General features: G+C 38.4%; 1 protein-coding gene across 1 annotated transcript in view; it reads right to left on the bottom strand.

The window, feature by feature from the left end:
- LOC122799160 (uncharacterized protein C16orf96 homolog) overlaps nucleotides 1–21,727 on the bottom strand; it is a 791,156-nt gene that overhangs the window by 287,105 nt on the left and 482,324 nt on the right. The window contains exons 8-9 of the mRNA XM_044068046.1: nucleotides 8,962–9,036; nucleotides 1,653–1,817 (exon numbers count right to left, since the gene is read on the bottom strand). Coding sequence (XP_043923981.1) covers nucleotides 1,653–1,817; nucleotides 8,962–9,036 — 240 coding nt within the window. The remainder of the gene's footprint in view (nucleotides 1–1,652; nucleotides 1,818–8,961; nucleotides 9,037–21,727) is intronic.

The raw sequence follows: 21,727 nt of genomic DNA, 5'->3' as shown, positions 1-21,727 counted from the left end.
AGTTTGCTCAATGACATAGTCTTATACAATCAGTTATGTATGAAATTTACAGTGGCACCATGGAGGGATGTTTTATCACCATTATTCAGTCACTCTTTTAACATGGAATACAATTATAACCAATACAGCTTCTCACATGGGCTCACTGGCTAAACAGTCCATGGAAGACTGGAAGACACTGGTGCGATCTACCGCACTGGGCACAAGGTTCTTCTGCTGTTGTACATTTGTGAAGAAACAGTTGTCAGTTCAAGTAATGCTTTTGTGGACATGTGGAAATGTTTCTTTTAAGTAATCTCTATACAAATGTAGTTTGCACATCTTTGAAAATTTAGAAATAAAATCAGCATCTGCATTTGAAATTAAATGCTAAAATAAACTTACAAACAAATGCAAAAAAAAAAACATACATTTATGACTTCCGAGCAACAATGTAAAGAAAATTAGATAAAAATGGTACTTTCAATAAATTTTAGTCAATAGTTTAATTAAATAACGTAAACATGCACTGCTAAAGTAGATATCAAACTGCAAAAATGAATACGGACTATGAAAATTCATGCATTCAACTACAAGGAAAAGTCCTAAATATAAACACTTCACAGCCACATAATTTCACATACTGGAAAACAAAACAATTTACAGGATGATTTACTTTGTTCTATTGTGCAAGCTCTGTTAATATATAATATAATATAATATAATATAACATATAATTATTCAAGTAAAAGAGCTCAAAATACTACAAGAGTCAGGCAAGAAGATTTGGAAAACATCAGTCATGACAACAGGTGAAAGTCAGAAATTTTCATTAGTAATTCACATACAATTGGGGCTTTTTCACATCTCTGGAATGTAGTATATATATATATATATATATATATATATATATATATATATATATATATATATATATATATATGTGCAGAATTTCATTGAGATGATATGGACCTGGAAAACATCTTTTACCACTGTACACATTTACTGGGGCTTTGCTAATTATATCAGAAACCTAAAGCCTGCTACATTTTTTGAATACTCTACCCATTCAGTAGGGAATTCCCTCCCACTATTAAATAATCCAAATTAAGGAGGCAGACACCATACAAAGACAGGAATTGTGATATACAGAGGCACTGATATCTGGTGACCAAGAAAACCTAGCGTGGGGTACACAATTCAGCGAGCAGTTCTTAGGGCAACATAAGTTTCATGTTTTAATATGCTGCAAATCAGGTCACATGCCAGTTTAAAATGAAATCTCCTTTGTTCCAAATGTATATTTTCTGGCCTCCATATACTTGCCTAATTTCTTTGTAAAATCTATTATTGTTTCTGCACTCCTCACTCCTAAAGGTAAACCATTCACCATTCTAGGAGTAGATTAAGTTATAAACATATCTCTTTTAATTGCTTTTTTTTTAAATTTTTACCCTATACAGTGAAACCATAAACCTATTTTGTAATAGTGTGTATTCAAGGATATTCCAAAATAATTTCTTAAGTGTTGAGAAAAGCTTTAAAACCAAATGAAGTTTGCCTTAAACATCTGTATAAAATATTGTACATGTTTAGTTTGTTCAGACTATTAAAATTGTTCATAAAAACTTCCATTACCATACTAGTTATGATAAAATCAACCAGTAGATTACCTTGCTCTCCATTTCCTTGGAAAGTTTGTCCAGAACCTTCTGCCAGTCTTCTTCCTGACCTGTAATTTTTTGCAACATCTCCTGCATCATCTGATTCAGCTGCTCTGTTGTAGTGTCAAAATATGTGCGACTCACCTTGCCTTCGAGAGCCCGCTTATCTGCTTTCTGGAAAGAAAAGAAGGCAGCGAAAAAGAGATTGTGCTGTCAAATGACACACACTGAGACAGATGTGTACTGCACTTTAATGAAGTATGTACTTACAAAAGGACTGCTTTCTGGCATGATTTTTTTGCTTTTTATAGATTGATGCAATGCTTTGTTCAACCTTGATAATTATTTGTTGGTATTTAGCTGTTCATACTGTCTTGTCACAGCATTTACCTATCACAACTGCAATATTTGCAGTAAGTTCTGAAATGTGAAAAATAAAGCTCATGTTGAACACTTTAACACTAAATTACAAATGCCACTATTTCACTAAGGATTTTTACAAAGGGGGAACAATTTTCCCCCCACCCCACTCTCCCACTAGTTATATATACTACTTACAACCTTGGAGATCACAGTAACTCAGAACAGGTGCAATACGTCAAGGTACTACAATGTTAAACGTAGTGTATATTCCCATATTTATAGTAACAATCTTTTAAATTCCAAGGAATGTAATTATGGTCCTTGTAGCTATAACTGTGAACCACTACAACCAAAATAAAAACATACTGTAAAGTAGTTGGTACACTTTTATATGATCAGCCACTTACCCTACATCTAGGACCTTAGAGGGGACTGCAGCAGCATGTGACACAATGAATCGCTATGGTAACTCATATTCCAGATTTTTCATGCATATTCTAACATTAAAGTAACATTGTATCATTTTTATTCAGTCTTGTCCTAGTCCTTGCAACTACTGACCCAATTTTATCTTGGTTTTTATCAAGTGCAAATCTTACACTCCATCCTCTTGCTATCATATATTTATTAACTTATTTATTGCATTTACCGGCATTTATTTACTGGGAATGTCTGACTGAGCTGTACCCTTTTTCAGTGAAAGCCGGGGAGAAATACTCTGTTACACAGACATCATGGACATCACTTGCATTGTTTTATTATTTACAGTCAGTTTCATTCATTAGCAACAGTTCCATTATTCAGACATCCTTGACACCAGTCACATTATTCAATTAAATAAAACAGTGGCATGTATTGTATATGAATATTTTTTTTAATACAGGGAGGTATGCACAGTGCAATATTACCGCTATGTATAGATTGTCAGGTTTTATAAAATAATATTTGTTACTATAAAGACGTGTTAAAGACGTGTTAAAAATATAGGACACAGGAAGAACAGTCCAAAGAAAAGAAGTGGGGGGGCACTGAAACATAAAGGAGATGAGATGACAGAGGAGGGTGTACTTGTGAAAACAGTACATTATGTTTTGGGAAGCAGGGAGTTGTGGCATAAATTCATATAGCTATATTAGTACCAGCCTGACCAGAGGAAGGTAGAGGGGCAGTTCCATTTACTTATCAGGTGTTGCCTCAGTTGGCAATTAAAGTTTTTCAGGTTGCAGACTGTGCTTAAGTGGAGTGGAATGGTATTCCAACTATTAGCAATAATGGGTGAATGGGCAGCCACAGTGTTGCAGTGGTTAGCATTGCTGCCTCACAGCAAGAGGCTCTCGGGTTCGATCCTCAGCTGGGGTGCCTTCTGTGCAGAGTCTGCATGTCCTCCCTGTGGTCGCATGGATTTCCTCTGGGTGCTCTGGTTTCCTCCCACATCCCAAAGACATGCTGTAGGTGGATTGGACACTCTAAATCGGCCCTAGGCGTGAGTGCATGCATGTGTGTGCCTTCTGTGGAAGGTTGGGCACCGAGCTGGCAACTTGACACTGTAAAACTCCACTGCCAGTCATGAGCAGACAGATGATCCACTGTGGTGATCCCTAACCAGGAAAAGCTGAAAGAAGAAGCAATAAACGGGTGAATACAGGGTGTATCCTCATTGTTTTTAGGTTTAGTTATGGAGAATAATGATTTGTCAATGGGGAACAGAGGTCTCTTAGTAGTGTAAGGCTGAATGATGGACTAAAGAGGATTTTTCAGAGTTATGCAGTACAGGGTAGTTTGAATGTTGTAATTAACTGTGAGTACAATAGAGAATTATTTAGTTTGAGACAGTCTAGTTGTTTTAGAGAGAGACAGAGGTGTGATCTATATTGTTGGTTGGTTGCAAATTTAGCTATTTTATTGTAGCCTTGCTGTAGTTTGATGACAGAGAGGAGCTAAGATTGGTTAATATAGGAGAGGCATAGAATAGGGTGGGGAGTAGAAAAGTGGCAATATTTTGTCTAGTAGAGTCTTTAAGGTAGTGTTGTACTCTATAGAGGCAGCCTAGCTTTCAGTGTGTCTTCTCTGTGGCTTGCTGAAGATGGAGATCGAATTTCCAGTGGTCTGATTTTTTTTTTCAAACACCTTTATTGATTTATCACTTATGACGGGCAAATTTACATTCATATAAAAGTAATCGAACTATATTAACATAACAAGCATTATATTTCACATATATTGCTATATATCATATAACCTAAGCAATATTACATAAATTATTCAATTCCTGCTTTTTTAAACAAGACACATCTTTATTAAACCATCACTTACTACATAGGCAATCATCCATTTATATAAATGAAAACAAACCACATCGACACAATCCTAGTTGCAGGCATTTTACATCACAAACCATACTGACCCACACCCAGTTGCAAACGTTATACATCACTTATAATTGCTGCCTGATTTTTGTCTACTTCTGGTTTGATTTCCATTCCCGTTTGACACAAATATGTTTCTGCTAAACTAAGTAGGGAAGTCATCTTAGACTTGTTCTCCTCATGTATTAAAACTTTCACTACATTTGGGTCGTGAGGTCAGCAGATGTGTATGCAGTCCTACGACTGGAGATCTATACATGTAATCAATTTCAAGGAGGCCCATACCTCCTTCAGAAAAAGGAATATATAATCTTTGTGTACACTGATTTTTTATAAATCATTTGATAAGTACGAAGCATCCTTCATGTTTTCCTGTCCAACAGATCCAGCACCTTTTGGGGCCAGTCAATCACTCCAAAGCTGTACGTTAGGAAAGGAAAAGCAAACTGATTTATAGCTTGGACTTTGTTCTTAGATGTCAACACAGTTTTCAGTATTAATTTTAGTCTTCTAAAATTTGCCTTTGTTGATGTTTGTATACACTCCCTCTTGCTCAAGTTCTTTTATAACACATTCTTGACCCAAACTGGTGTTTTCTTGGTGCTGCAGCTTTCCTGCTTTAAAGCACATTTATCAAGACCAAATGACATTCTTATATCATCTGAAAAGGTTTTGACCATGTGCATTTGTGCTTTCATTTTCTCATCTGATGAGCTATACAGTTTTAAGTCATCCACAAAAGGTAAATGAGAAGTCTTTATACTTTGTTGTTTTCTGGGAAGCAAACTGTAGCCATGACCTAATCTGTTCAGTAGCTGCTTAATGGGTTAAGGGTGAGACAAAAAAGCAGCAGAAAAGCAGCAAAGAGTCACCCTGGAATATCCCCCTTTAATTCTTGTCCCTGGAATAATAATTTGTCCTTGATCATGGCTTAACTGCAAAGTGGTTTGCCACTGTTTCATGGTCACTGTAATGTAATCAGTCAGTGTAGGGTGTATCTTATACATTTTTAAGCACTCTTTTATCCAAGAATGTGGGATACTATAAAATGCGTTTTATAGTATGTCAATGCCATACTTAGATTCTTCCCCTTTTTACAGTTTTCCATTATGACTTTAACAACAAATTATACTTTGTTCTATGTGACTTTCTTTTGTTACCCTTTTGTTCTGTTGCCATGATTGAGTTTTCTTCTAAGTGACTATAACTCTGTTGGCATCAGTTCCACTGTGTAATTTATACATTGTCAGAAGGCAAGTTACTGGTCAATAGTTTTAAGGATAGCTTGGAGGTTCACTCTTAAGTAGGATCATTGTTTTTCCTATTGTTAACTAGGCTGCTGTCTGTTTGGGATGCACATGCAAATAGTTCTTACTCATGGCTAAATCTTCATGTAAAGATGTTAATACTTTTAGCCAGAAGTTAGCTACAGCATCTGGGCCTGGGGTTTTCCATTAGGAGCTTTTCTTAACTTTGTTTCAATCTCTCTGGCAGTTACTTCATCCCATTTCATATCCTATACATTTGAACTTCTTATTTTTTTCTTTTACTTCTTTCCAAATAGCATCTGTGACACCCCTGCAATGGCCTAGTAATCAAGGAACCTCAGTCCTCACCACTAGCACCAGTGAGGGATGTATACATTGGGAGGATGACAAGTACACACACACACATACACACACACACACACACACACACACACACACACACACACACACACACACACACACACACACACACATACACACACACAGTAAACTACAATTTCCCTTAAAAGCACACAGAGATCATAGTAAGTCTGGGACTGGTTTCTCCCTCTTTCTCCAGATTCCCAGTAAGATTCCCCACTGGCACAGCTATAGGGTTAAGATCTCAGCTGAGGGGTCAAGCCAAGACATCTATCACCTTCTCTGTCTAACCAGTGCTTTGTGTCCCTGCTCAAGTAGCTGACACACACATGTTTAGTTCTGATTTATATACAAACATACACACACACACCTGTGGAAGGCTGGCACAGGTTTACTAGCTATGCCCCTTCTGCCCAGACTATAAGGTAGTTATCACTGCCATCAGCCCCTAATTATCAGCTACCATAAAGGCCCTTACAAAGGGTGATCAATCCTACTGTGTAATGTTACTATTATCCAAATGGTAAGTGTGACCAAGACCAAGGCTATTTTATGAGTGGCCTGTACAGTGTCACCAAATACATATGCAAGTAATCTAAGAACTTACATATGTCTCACAAATATCAGCCACAAAGATGGGTTTAAATATATTTAATAATGAATAATAAAAGAACAAGACAATACTTAAATAACACAGTAAATGCAGAGTCCAGAATCACAGGAAACATTTTAAAACATTGCAGGACAGTCTCAAATGAATACAGAAAACATCTAAACTAATCTTAATATATTCCTCTCTCTAAAATAAATTCTATGCCTAAATCTTACTTACAGAGCAGCACGAAGGCAGAAGTGCTGAATGGATGTTTCTAGGTCCAAGACAAGATACAAAATGCTCAGTCTTTCTCTGAGAAAGTTCTTAAATTACTATCAAACATTACTGCTGGGTCAACTTGGATGACATCACTTTTGTCACCTGCCTTCAATTCCCAGGCTAACAGATACCATCCGAATTTTATCATCTCTATGTGAGAAGTACATATCTCTCAGATGTGCAGCTGCTAGAAAGCAATAAAACACTTCTACATTTTAAAATTACTTTCAAGACAATAGAAAAACTTCTAGCACTAGACATTGTGTCTGCTTGCTGCATTGAAAATGAGAGATAACACAGTTGTAAAACATTTTGATTCCAACTTATTTTCTTGGAGTTTTGCAAGTTAATGCTGTATGTTCCAGCTTTTATACTATTAAATCATACATTTGCCCAGGTATATAGTTCATATACATTTCTGTTCTTTTCCAGTATGGTACATTGTGGGTACATTCTTGAAACTCAGTATATAACATGCAGTTCTGTATAAATCATGGCAATATTCACAAATGACAGAATTATCTACAAAATTCCAGCTGAACCTATGTAACAATGCTTAGTTAAATTTTTGCATTTTGGTTAGTTCTACATCCACCTTTCACTTGGTAACCCAGGCTGGGTGACTGGACACTGGCTAGTCAATAGCCTACTGACCCAGGGCTGTTGGAGATTATGAAAGGCAAACACTAGCTAAATGAGGCACAAAGATCCCCCCTCTCACCATTAGCATGGGTCCTTGACTTAAGTCAGAGTAGGCCGGGTCCTCAGCCCACTTATCACCAGCAAATACCCATGCCCATTTTTGATGACATTAGTCAATGTGACCAAATCACCTAGAGCTAAATTTTATACTTTTGAGTGGCTGTCTGTGATCTGTGTTTCCCTATCTAGGGGATGGTCAAAAAAGTAAAACGTCACTAAAATTAGATATATCTACCCACAAAATCCACAATAATGAGACTATAAAAATGAAATAAATATGGTAAAGACAACTACACCAAAAAAGGATTCTGTGGCCTTGTGGTATAGAGGGATGGAGTTCTGATTATAACCCTGCCGACATGGGTTTGATTAGTGGCCTGGATGCTGACAGCTGACACAGCCAGCTCATGAGACAGAGGAATGAAGATGTGATCCCTGCTGGCCTCTCCAAGGGAAGGGGGTCAAGGGGCATATCACAGGGTGCGCTTTGTACTACTGCAACACCAATAGCGAGCTGTCTTTTCAAAGTTGGATAGAGTTGCATGAAGGACAGTATCATTTGCAGAAGCAAGTGAAGGCATCATGCTATATGCATTAAATGACCACCACAGAAATATTTACATAGCATGCAAGAGAAGTTGTTGGCATATAAAAATAATTCATGGATAATTGCCTGTGTGACTGCTCTTGGCCAGTTGAGACTGAATGGGACAAGGACTACAATAACTGGCCATATACCTAGCAGGTGCACTGTACTGCAAAAAAGTGTCTCTGCAGGAAGCAAGTCCCCCCTACACCCAGCCATTTAGGCAAATTTGTTCCTCCTCACCACCTTATTCAATGTGCAGTTGCACAGACAATGAGAAAACACCATACAGGGACAACGCACATAAATATAACATGTACACTCTTCCTTATTTACCAGTAAATGGAATCCATTTATATATCGTTTTTATTCAGGATCCCAGAGAATATGTAAAAATAAATCAGAATCAAATCTGTGAACCCGACAAATGTGAAAAGCAAAAACAGCTTTTGACTAAAGTCAATAGATCAATGTCTGTTATTGCACTGATAAAAGTGCATGCTGTAATTGAGTACTATGTTTAAAATAATTTCTCATTACTTTAAAACTTATATAATCAGAAGTAAAGCTTCCTAATATTCTGAGAACCTCAATTAATCTCTTATAGTAGTCTTACTGGTTATTCTGATTTAATGGATGTCTTATAATGTGCACACTCATGGCACAATCTAATGTAAAAAAAATATGAAACATTCCTGCTATAGGACCCCAGATGTTTTTCCGATGTGTAGGAACAGAAGCCTTTATAGCTCAGCCCTTACTGCAGGATACATGCAGGCATATTTCATTTGAGTCTTACCACATCAATTTCCATCTCAATATGCTCTTTGTCTGCCTTTTTCTCGTTGAGATGTTCAACAGATTGAAACAAATTCTACAAACAAAGAATGAAAAAAACGAAAGTAAACACATTGCTGCATAAACCAGGTCATATTATGAATCCTTAATTTATTAAGTAATTCCTGATGGAAATAAGTTCTTAAAAGTAACATCACACTATACCCATGTTACGCATTTTTATGTGAGAGTTCAGTGTTCTCTGCCAATCTGAAAAAAGAGCTTGTACATTATTCCACATCAAGTTGTCAAGGAAGAAAAATAATTGTTTTGGATATTATTCTAAAAAGGATCATTTTATTCATTAAATAAAATTTTAAATATATTAGAAAACATTGGATGATCACAAATACAATAAAAAATCTTTCTCAGAGTTTAATGCTCTTTTTTAGCAATCTGGTCTATATGTGACCAATGAAGTCCCATTACCCATAGAACCATTCACCTCCCCCACTCCCTAACACAGAAAAACATTGATCAGGGTAGGTGACTGTCAGATATTGCAGGCCTTCTAACTGTGGCAGTCAGTGTGCAATGTCTCTAGATTCCATTCAGCTGTATGCCACACCTGCCCATTATGTGTAACTGGGATCAGTACTTTGCTTGGCAGGCTTGTTTCTCTATGTCCTGTCTTCTGATACAGGGCAAAAAACCATGGTTAGATGCACAGTTGTTAACCATGAAGTGGAATATATACCAACCCCTCCCACTGCAGTAGAACAGCTAGTTGCAAGCTCCTTATTCCCACCCTTCCCTGATTGGCTTCCCCAGCATCTGGGCCACTAAATAAATCAAAGTCATCTATTCAGACCCAGGGCTCCATCCTTCTGCACCATAGAGCCTAAAATCATTCACAGTTTTCACTGCCAAGCTCTGCACAAATGTATTATATAAACTGGGATCTCCTGCCAAAAACTAGCAATGATATTCAGTGAGTCATGTACTCAAGGTAACTTGCTTTGAATTTGACTCTTCAGCACATTGGTTTTGTTTCAGGACCAAATAAATTTCCCTTTATATACACACTGAGTTATTGTGTCTTTCAGCTCCGGTCTGCTAATGTTTGGTAGTGGATTTTTACGTGCCGAGTTACCAGCCCTGACACACAACATTCAACTAAGGCACACCCATTTACGCATGCCTCCACACAGAAGACGCTCTAGCTGAGAATCGAATGGGACAACGTCTTGCTGTGAGGCGACAATGCTACTGCAGCACCACTAACACGGGCTATATACACACTGAGTCAGCAGTCATAATACAATGGCCCAAGAGACTTCTGTCTCAAGCCAATTATAATGCAGAATTTTCAGAATTCTTTACAGTTAAACACAAAACAATGTGTATGCATGTTTGTGGGGGACTGTGGTTGTAGTTGAGTTAATCAAAGAATCAAAGATTCAAGTTCACCCTTATTGTAATATCACAATTTCCTGACCTTAATACTGGTCGGTGCAGAAGTGTAATAGTGACTGCCAGCACACTGTGTTACTGACAAAGCCTAGTACATTCTGGTTTCTAAAAACTGTGGTATGATCATCTTCTTCTTCTTTTGGCTGCTCCCGTTAGGGGTCGCCACAGCAGATCAACTGTTTCCATTTCTTCCTGTCCTCTGCATCTTGCTCTGTCACACCAACCACCTGCATGTCCTCTCTCATCACATCCATAAACCTTATCTTAGGCCTTCCTCTTTTCCTGTTACCTGGCAGCTTCATCCTTAAAATCTTTTTCCCAATATACTCTGCATCCCTCCACAGCACATGTCCAAACCAACATAATCTTGCCTCTCTGGCTTTGTCTCCAAACCTTCCAACCTGGGATGACCCTCTAATATACTTATTCCTAATCCTGTCCATCCTCGTCACACCCAGTTCAAATCTTAACATCTTCAACTCTGCCACATCAAGCTCTGACTCCTGCCTTTTGTCAATGCCACTGTCTCCAACCCATATAATACAGCTGGTCTCACTACCCTCTTGTAGACCTTCCCTTTCACTCTTACTGGTACTCGTCTGTCCCAAATCATTCCTGACACACACTTCTCCACCCCTCCCTGTCCTCTCTTCTTCACCTCTTCCACACTCACCATTACTTTGAACTGTTGATCCCAAGTATTTAAACTCATCCACTTTCGACAACTCTACTCCCTGCACCCTCACCATTCCTCTATCCTCCCTCTCATTCACACACATATATTCTGTCTTAGTCCTGCTGACCTTCAATCCTCTCCTCTCTAGAGCATATCTCCACTTTTCCAGGGTCTCCTCCACATTTTCGCTGGTCTCACTACAGATCACAATGTCATCTATATATTCAATAAGGCACGAGAAAGTGTGTGTGTGCATTAATATCTGTACCATGTGCACCTTCTTATACCTTGCTGCATACATATCACACCACTGTTAACATCTAAATTGTGGGCGAGTGGTCAGTTCCCTCCAACCAACTATCCAGAATGTGAGTTTACAGTACAGCCCCCTTACTTTGACCTGCATACTCCATGGCAGTAGCTTAGCTAAGGTAGGTCAAGAGGGGTACCTGCCCAGAGCGTAGAGTGCTGGAGGCATGATCACCAAACCTGATCTTTCTTTAAGAAAAGTATTACATTTGCAGACAAACCTAAAAGCTGTAGCACTCTGTGCATGATCTAAACTGTAGCAACAGCTTGCTACATTATAGCATGCAGTTGGCTAGAGTTTAAAATGAACAAGAAATGTTGTTTTTTTTAAGTGAAACATCAGGTCCTTGGCACTCTGAGTGGGCAGGGTATAAACTGTATCAACTGTATGCTACATTTGTAGCAAGCAGTTTGCTACATTTTAAAAAGGAGGAGAAGAACTTTTTTTTTTAACTGAAACATGAGTGCCATAGTGCTTTGTTCAGTCAGGGTATAAACTGCAGCAACTGTTTGCTACATTTGTAGCAAACAGTTTGCTACAGTTTAAAAGGAGAAAGTTTTTTTTCTTACAAATGTTGAAGGAGGGTTGGGGGTAGGGGACAGAAACAGGACCCAAATGGCTGTGGCAGGTGGAGGGTGCATCTGGCCGCATAGATGGTGTGCCAGTCGAAAGAACATCTAGTTTGTTTTCACTTTTCACTTGAATAATGGGGGGGTAGAGCACTGGTTTATAGTACCAGGCCAGGGTACTGATTGAACCAGTTATGCTTCTGCTCCACAGTCTGTTCCTTGGCCCCTGAATGGGATAGGTGTGGTGTAATGCTACTGTGCTATAAAAACGTAATGTTATGCAGTGCCAAGGGTGAGGTGATTATTCTTTCCAAAAGCTGGATATCAGCAGTCACTGCACTGACTTATTGGATCAGCTTCCATACTGGCCATAATTTAATTTCAGTGCTCATCACACTACGTTCATAAGTGAATACTAGGCTAAGGACCACAAGGGCCCTTATAGGCCTAGCCATGCAACCCAAATTTGACCCACATATTTAATTTATATGGGGGGGGGGGATTTACTGACTGCCCCTGCTCATCAGCGACATAGGTGCCAGACCAGGGGTAAATTTCAAATTACCCAATAATTCATCCAAATTGCTCTTTATTAAGGATAGGGAGGAACTCTACCTCACATGGATGGGGAGCCTGTTCCAGAGAATGGGACTTCTCTGAGAAACTTCTGTCTCTCCAACATGCCCTATTTATGTTGCAAGCAAAATTTAGGTGTTTTAAACTAGCAGTTCTGATACTGTTTTTTTGCAAATGTGCAAAAGATTCATCAAAACAGGGTCCAGGGATGCCTTATACACCAGCCAAAGATCACCTCTCAGAAGTCTGTACAATACCAAGTACAGAAACAGGGCTTTGAGATGATCAGCAGAGGACATTGTATTTACTCCCTGTGATTTCCCCACTATGGGAGGGTAATCAAGGAGCCTGAATCCTCACCACTGACACTGGAGGGTGATGTCCATGTGGAATACAAATGGATACACTCAGTATTTCCAGATGCAGACCTCCCTGTATCAAACACAATTTCCCTTAAGAGCATACAAGGAACACAGTCAGCCTGGGGTCTGGATTTCTGTGTCTCCCTCCAGGTCCCCAGTAAGGCTGTCCACTGGCACAGCTTCTGAGTTAAGTCCTCAGCTGAGTTCCCAAGCCAAGTCCTCCACCATTCTTTATATGAAATCAGTGCTTTGTGTCCCTGCCCAAGTAGCTGAAACACACTCTTTGACATTTAATTTTCACACACACCTTGGAAAGGCTGGCATAGATTACCCACTTTACCAGTTTTACCCAGACTATAAGGCAGATTCACTGCCATCAGTCAGTTACTTTAAGGCTCTTAAAGGGTATCTAATTATACTGAGTAAAATTAGTATTAATACAAATGGTAATGTTGATTAAGCAGCAAGGCTTTCAGGAGTGGCCAGAATTATTACCAAGTAAATATATGCAAATACTCTCAAAAATTAAATATGTTCTAAAAAGGACTGGCCACAATGAAAAGTTTAAATATATTTAATAATAAATAATAGAAGAACAAGAAAGAACTAAATATCTATTTACAGTAAACACCTGAGTTTCAGCCACAGGGAATATTAAAAATAACACCAATGGAAAGTTTCACACAGTTACAGAAAAACATTATTTAGCTAATCTCACTATCTATTCCTGATTGACTAAAGAATTACTGTTCCTACTTAATGAATAGAGCAAGGCAAGATGGGTGAGTGTTCCTTGTTGTCAGATCCAAGACAGAATACAGAATGGTCCTGAGGCCTTAGTCTCTTCTAATATTAAAACATTAGTTCTGTACAGACTGACATCACATATATCTGGTCATCTGACTTCTGTTTCCCACACTATCCCCCATCACTAGAATTTGACAGGATTTTAGCACCTATGTGTTACCATACATACAGATAGAGCTTTGCTCAGATCTCCTGAATGTCATTAAACCATAAAACACTTCTACTCTTCCTACAAGTGCTACAACCTGTTCTCTAGCACAGACATTGTGTCTCTGGCTCAATTCACAACTGAGGGATAACATCTTTATGGCTTAACCCATAAAGTAATTTAATTTCAAGAATATTTTTTTTCAAAGTCAGGTGGATTAATCTCTTCTCTCCCAGTATATGCTGTTACAATGTATACATTTATTTAATTCAGTTACAGTAATGCATGTACATTTCTTTCAGTAGCAGCTGGTGACTTCAAATTAAAGGGGGGCTGCAGGAGACAGCTGAATGGGTGGGGTCAATGGAAAGGGGTGTGGCCAATGTCAAAGGGGTGGAGCTATGCTCAAAACCACAACAACTGGAACTTTAATTAAATACACTGCCCTGGGTGCCAAACCATCATTACGAGAGTCCAATCAAGACAAAATGAAGTGTAGAAGAAAAAAATATTTCAATGCATTGGCTACATGACAGCTTACTTAATATCTAGATGGAAACACAAAGGTTGTGAGGCATGATACATTACTGGAATGCCAGTCAAAATCAAGTATAAAAAAATCAGCATTCAACTCAAACCACTTCAACTTGAATGCAGTTCTAATTATAATTTATATTCAGCTTTATAAAATTACTGAGTAACATGCTGAAAGTAGAAATCTCTGTGATACCCCCACTTGTAAAAATGTTTCTTATCCAAAAAAGACCTGCTGCCTGACAACAACTATCTACTTGCTTCATGGGGAAGACATGACAGTTGAGAGATTTGGATAGTCCTAATTTTATAAAGTGATTTATTTGCACTTACCTCTCAACCTCTTAATGCATATAATCTGGACAAGGCCAAATATATTGGGGGAACATACAAACAGTACTACAAATTGCTCTTGTATAAACGTAAGACAGTTGATAGAAGAACAGGTCATTAGCATGAATTTTTCTGAAGGTTATGAAGTCTGAAACTTAATGTCTGTCATTATTTAGTGACTTCATTCCTAAATGATTTTCCAGAAAACCACACATTTTATGAGGAACAAACCAAAAAAATGAAGCAAAAATCTATTCATTCTGCAAAAATGTAGACAGTTGAGAGGTATAGTTCAGCCGGGGTTGTCTTTGAGTTTGTTGCCCTTCCCCCCTCACAAACTCGTGGTCGAATGGAGCCTCCCCCTGCAGCCATTCCAATGTCCCATTCCTTGGTTATTTCACCCCATTTACCTTAAACACTAATGTGCATACTGCTTTACTTCTGCGATGATTTGGATTTCATTTGAAAGTTTTATTTTGCATTTTACAGCACAAACACTAATTAGATATCTGCTAAACAAAGCAATGCAGTCTCACAATGAAAATACACTTAGCATTAAAACTTCTCTGCCCTTGAAACTCACATTCATTGAAACAGCATTGAAACCCACATTCAAAGAAAATGCATTTTGCCAGTGGCAGATAAAGATTAACTTTGGGCTGTTTTCAAATCATAGGCCCCTTGCACAAGAAACATACGCATGCTCTTTGATCCACCTTCCTGATTGTATTAAATTATATTCCTTGTACAGTACAGTTGTTAGAGGGCATTTTAAATGTATTGTTTTGAACATTTTTCGAGTAAACAATGAAACAGAACGCATGCACTAACGACAAAACTGCCCATTTCAGAACATTTCCATCATAAAAGTCTAGTCAGACTTCTACAGTCCACCAGTATCAGTAAATATGCACAATCTCTGAAGTAGTAAAAGTCATCTAAATAATTCCACATTAAAGAAATCTGTAACCAATGAAGAGGTTGCTGCTAACAAACAACTTTATATTTCATTGTTTCATCTACAAATAAAATTGCCTGTTGCCCTTGAGGAATAAATTGTCTATGTTGCATTAAAAAATGATAAGCTAGAAATATTGCAATAAGGAATGGATGGCAAACTGATAACAGGTTCATAGTTACTAGGTATCTTTGCCAAAAAGGACTGCAGCACCCACCCCCTTTACAACACAGTGCAGGATCAGCAGTGCATCTACCTACTGTGGGAGTAGAACCCACAGTCTTCTGCATCAAACACAAGTACACTACCTGTTCCACTTTTAACAATGCAAGCAGACTCAGCATAAGCAGCACTCAACTTGTTCCCCTGCAGCTCTCAGCTCCTTGTAAAATCTACTCGACACTCAGCTGCATCTCTGAACTTCGCAACACAAGAAATCTGGAAAAAGCCAAAATTTATTGGGGGGGGGGCAAATACCCAAAAACTACGGACACATTTTAAATATTGCTTATATAATGTTGGAAAGTTGCTAGAATAAAATGCTGTGTTGCCACCATACATTTCACTGCCAAGTCTTGAATCCTGGACCCTGTGCAAAACAGTCAGAGCAACATACCACTATGCCAAATCAGCTGTTTTGTGAAAGAGGAAGACTGAAGCTTAAATGGCTACCATTTAGTGAATTCAGTTCTCACCATAGCTATCAACCTCTTAGCAAAAAACACTTGGATGAAGTCAATAATGGGGGAATACAGCCCCCAAACATAGTCATTGACTTCAGTTCTCACCATAGCTTTCAACTTTAGCACAAAAAAAATGGGATGAAGCCAATAATAGGGGAATACCGTCCCAAAAAGGGACACATTTCAAATATCCATCTTATAAACTTAGAACATTGCTAGAATAAAAGGTTATGTGTTACCATGTACTTTCTGAAGAATATGAAGTCTGAAATTCAAATGCCTGTCATTTTTATTTATTTAACATTTGTTAACCAGGAAAGTCTGACTTGGAACAAAAAACAATTTTCCACAGAGGGTCAGGGAGAAACACTCCAGACACATGTCTTTGTAAGATGGGAGGACATGCAGACTCCACACAAAAGGCACCCCAACCAAGAATCAAACCAGAAAAGCTGTAGCTGTCAGGAAACAAGGCTACCACTGCACCACTGACTGTGTAAGGAAACAGCAATATAGAAACCACAGATTTTATGAGGAACAGAACAAATATGAGGCAAAAATCTGCAATTTTTTTTTTTTACAAATGGTGGTGGGTAGGGAATTCAGGCCCTTGCCGTCTGCACCCAAGGTACAGGGTTCAAGCCTGAGTTCTCTACCCACCACTGTGTGTTCTCTCTAGCTGCCAGTATAGAGCAACTGGGGCATTTTATACACACACACCCCTACATTAAAAAAATCATAAAAACTGTATATTTGTCACAACTTTGGTATGATTTTTTTTATGGCTTAATAGTGTGACTATAATCATATTGCAGTAATTTGCCACTAATTCTTTCAAAGTCCAGAAATCATTAAAGATAATTTAGTTAGATATACCAGTGAGACTGCAGTGGCTATGCTTCAAAATGCCTAACCAATCTATTGCCAAGCAATGTAATTTACCAACTCTACTAGGCTTTCTTTCTGTAGCATAAACCACAGCCTACTACAAACTCCTTAGTGTCTTTCAGTTTCTGTCCATTAAAATGAGAGGATTTTAAAGAAACCAGTTTGACAAGTTCTTTGTTGTTAGATCTAAAAATACTTTGCTATCATCTCTAAACATTTTTGCAGATATCTCTCAGGGGTCAACTTATACATTACTTCTGTTCAGCCTTTTCAATAACAAGCATCATGTGATCGTAACTCATTACAGCTGGGTGACATGTCCCGGTTTTTCTGCAGTTACACCCTGCTGACGCCTCTAGGCATCAAATATTGCTTGTTCATATTTGCATTAATAATTCCAAAACCATGCTACATACAAAGTATTAAAAAATGTCATCTTAAAGCTTACACAATGGCAAACACAACTGTACTGATGTATGATGTCTGTCTAGTGCAGGTAAAGATAAATTAATTTTTGTTTATGTAATATTTATATTGTCATAAATTATATGTTTTTTTTTAATATCTTAGCAACCAAATACCACAGACACAACTGCTTATCCTCATTTAAACACTCTTAACTGTGTAAATAAACACTGCCTACAGTATGTATATAACTTGAGCAGTTGCCGAGATACTGAAAGGTGTTAATAAAATATTATAAACTTAATAGTTACTGTGAAGACTTTGCCATTTGTACATCTTTCATAATCCCTATGGTTCCAACGATATAAACATTTGTTAGAAAAGTGAAGATATAATTTGTTTGTATCACAAAGCTTAGGCACCACCCTTTGGAAGCTACAGTGCAAACTTCCAGACTTCCACTGGAGGGAATGAGTTAAATTAGCCAACTTAATTTTCTACTCAGATGACCTTGTGATTTTCAAACTGCCCATCCTCAAATAACAATATTACATAAACTTTATATACTTGATGAATTCTACCTAACTATAGAATTAGCAAATTACACTAAATACTGAGAACAATGAAATTTAGTTTTGGAGCAATCAGCCAAAACTTAAATACTTACCTACTGTTACTGCCACCCTTACATAAAGTGGGCAAAAGATTTAACAGGTAGCATCACTTAAACGAATAAATGACAAAAATGTGATGAATGAAACGCTTAATGAATTCATCTGCCTTGCTGTCCTGACTTTCAGAATGATCCCTCTGAAACTCAATACCCTGAGGCACTAAGCTTCAATAAATATTCTGTCATTTTTTTTAACTTGTGTCTGCTTTAGTCACAGATATACCATCATGCAAACACCAAAGTCTAACGGTGATCCCACTTTATCCATATTCTCATCATTAACTTAAAAGCAAAAATAAACTCAGCCCTTTAAGACTGTCACAAAATAATTCTCTCCTTTACCACTGAAGGCAGAGCTGCAATAGGTAAAAACATGTTCAGGCCACAACTACAATATGGGCTCTAACTTCTTTCCCACACTTCAGAGAAAAATCTTAGCAAACTGCAAGTATTATCCAACAAGATTTGCATTTTTTATTACCCTCTTCCACAGAATATCACTGCATCTCTCTTAAGCATGCTAACAGGCTTCCAGAACAGCAACATGCAGATGTTCTTCTACTGACATTTGGAGATAAAACTCTTCAATGACACTCTACTCATACTCACGTTAGAATTGTTAGTTATTAAAAAAAAAAAAAAAACTGTAATCTACTGCAGGCGGCAAACCTATCTCCTGACTATGCATATTCTTTCTTAGGGCCTAAACTGTGGTAGCTGTTCCCCAAAAACATTTGCAACTGCCAGTCAACTAAATAATAGAACACAAACAAAAATGTATGCATCAGTTCATGAATTAGTTAACCTACAACTACAGAATTTGATACAGCATTTGTCTCTGCTCTTTAAAACACACACATCACTTACCTAGTTCCAAGCATCGTCAAAATAGTTCCGTTAAGCATTAAGTCCCTTGCAGTAACTCCCGTAGTTCAACTCGTTAAAGCAGTTCCGTTAAGCATTAAGTCCCTTTCAGTAACTCCCAAGCATCCAAACTTGAACTCAGCAGAGCAGTTCCAAGCTCAAACGAGTAAAAGTCCTCACGATTGGCTGGGCTTCAGACGCGTATAAGTCCTGCGATTGGCTGGCTATCGCAGGACGACTGAAGTGGGCTCCAGCCTACAGATGATGCAGTCCGGAGCTCTTCTGTGCAATGCGGTCATCACCGCACAGATTTCTGGGCACCTGCAGGGCAAGATGTCTTTCCCCCTATCCGGACTGCACAGCAGTCAGTCTGGAATTGTGAAAGTAAAAGTAAGCATGAGCGAATTGCGATTTTTTTTTTGGGGGGGGGGTCTTTTTACAGATTTTTTTTCTTTCTTCTTTCTACAGGTGTGTGGGGGGGCTGCAGTCCTTCAGTCCTATAGCATGAGCCACCCCTGATTTATTTTCCTTTCAGCAGGGTACATTGTAGATACATTTTAACACAAGCAAACCTCACAAATACATTTTCAGCGCAAGCATCTGTACAAATCAGTTTGATATACAAATGATATATAATTATTTACAAAATTCCAGCTAGCTGTGTTGTCATATGTTATACATCCACTGCCCTACTTCTCCTGGCATGGCTGACAGTAGCTCCTATCATCACATTCCCTGTATTCTTTTTGTAAGGAACCTTTTTGAATGTTCCTGTTACTGCATGTGTCTGGTGAGGTACATAATGAATGGGGTATTACACTCTATGATGACTCTGATGAGGGCTGAGTACATGGTATGATGACCTCTCAGGACCTAGATGCCATGCCCTTGCTTATAAGCTGAGCAACAACGAAGGATTTTTTTACTACCTAAGACACATTTGTCTAAGGTTAGGTTACTATCTACATGAGTTCTCAGATCCATGACTAGTGAATCAACTTTTAGGGATGTTTTAGGGTGGTAGGCTTGCCAAAAGGTACTATAATGCATTTCTTGGTATTGAGTTTTATGCCATAACTTTGGCACCAATCATTTTGTGCTAGACTTTCCTGAAGGGTGTTCTCATCTTGGGGGATTCAATGACTGGTCCCAGTTTGCAATCATCTGCAAACTTGGTTAGATAGAGGCCTTTGACATTGGCTTTAACATCTGAGAAGTAGATGCCAAAGTGGAGCCGGCTTAGCACAGAGCCCTGGGGGAATTCCACTGTTGACCGGTCTCTTTGTGGAGGTAGCCTCACTGATTCTAACCACCTGGGTCCTATAAGTAAGCTAGCTAGCTATGAAGTGTGTTATAAAGGGGTTTATACCTAGTTTTGTAAGTCTGTTGACAATGCCCGAGTGTAGTATTGTATCAAATGCTTCAGCAAAATCTAGGTAGGTAGTATGCACTGTTTCAACTTATCCATTGCCTTAGTGACATTTTCAAAGAAGTCCACTAGATTCAGTAAGCATTACCTTCTTTTGACAAAGCCAGGCTGGGATGTATTCAATGGAGGTCTGCTATGTCATAATTTTCATGATAATTCCTTCCATAGCTTTGCAAATACGATGGGTCAGACTGATGGATCTGTAGTTTTCAGGATCTGTTGAAGGTCCTCCCTTATGAAGAGAGATGACCATCACAATCCTCCATGCATGAGGGACAAAGCCTATTTTATGAATAAATATTGACTCCGGGGGTACTGATAAGTCACATTTTAGACTGTTCAGGAGGTGTCTTGGAATGTTATCAAGCCTATTGAGATCATGTTCTTGGTTATAGTGAGTGCAGTCAGTACATGTTCCCTAGTTATAGTTGGAGGGGTTATGTTGGGGGATATTTTGGGGGGATGGTTTGGAGTGGGGTGGGTAAAGTTGGAACTGAATTTTGCACTAACATGTTCGCTATATTGTTAGGCTCAGTGAATATGGCAACATTAACCACCAGTTCAGCACAATGCTGTGTGCTATCTGTGAGGTTTCTGACATAAATGAAGAAGGCATTATGGGTTATCTTTCACCTGGGAGGCTATCTTAACCTCAAAGTTGGCTTTGCTTGACCTAATTAGCCTTCTTAGTTGCCTATTTAGTTTGATGAGAGAGTTCTTATCTTTATGGGAATTACCCTTTTGCCATATTTGTTTTCCTTTTGTTGTATGTCCTGTTGAATTTGGGATGGAACCAGGGCAGTTTGTTTCTGGGACTAGTCCTGGGCTTACCTCTGTTAGGTACATCAGCCTTTATGCAGCCATTGATTTGGTTGTTCAGAGTTTCTGACAGCAATTCGTCATAGACTGCTGTGTTCTCTTGTTTTGAAAGGGCATTGAATTTTGACAAACCTACATTTAATGAAAGGTAATTTGCCTTGGAATAGCTCCTAACTGTTACTGGTTTTAATGGGATTATGGAGTTGATTTTAATTTTGAAGGAGACAGCTTTATGGTCAGACCTTAACAGGGAGGATGAGACATGGGGGTGGGGGTGGGGG

This window comes from Protopterus annectens, chromosome 4.part0, assembly GCF_019279795.1.
Source record: "Protopterus annectens isolate FY-2018-M chromosome 4.part0, PAN1.0, whole genome shotgun sequence".
NCBI classification, from domain to species: domain Eukaryota; kingdom Metazoa; phylum Chordata; order Ceratodontiformes; family Protopteridae; genus Protopterus; species Protopterus annectens.
Note: the sequence above shows the minus strand (reverse complement) of the source record. Positions and strands in the feature narration are given on the sequence as shown.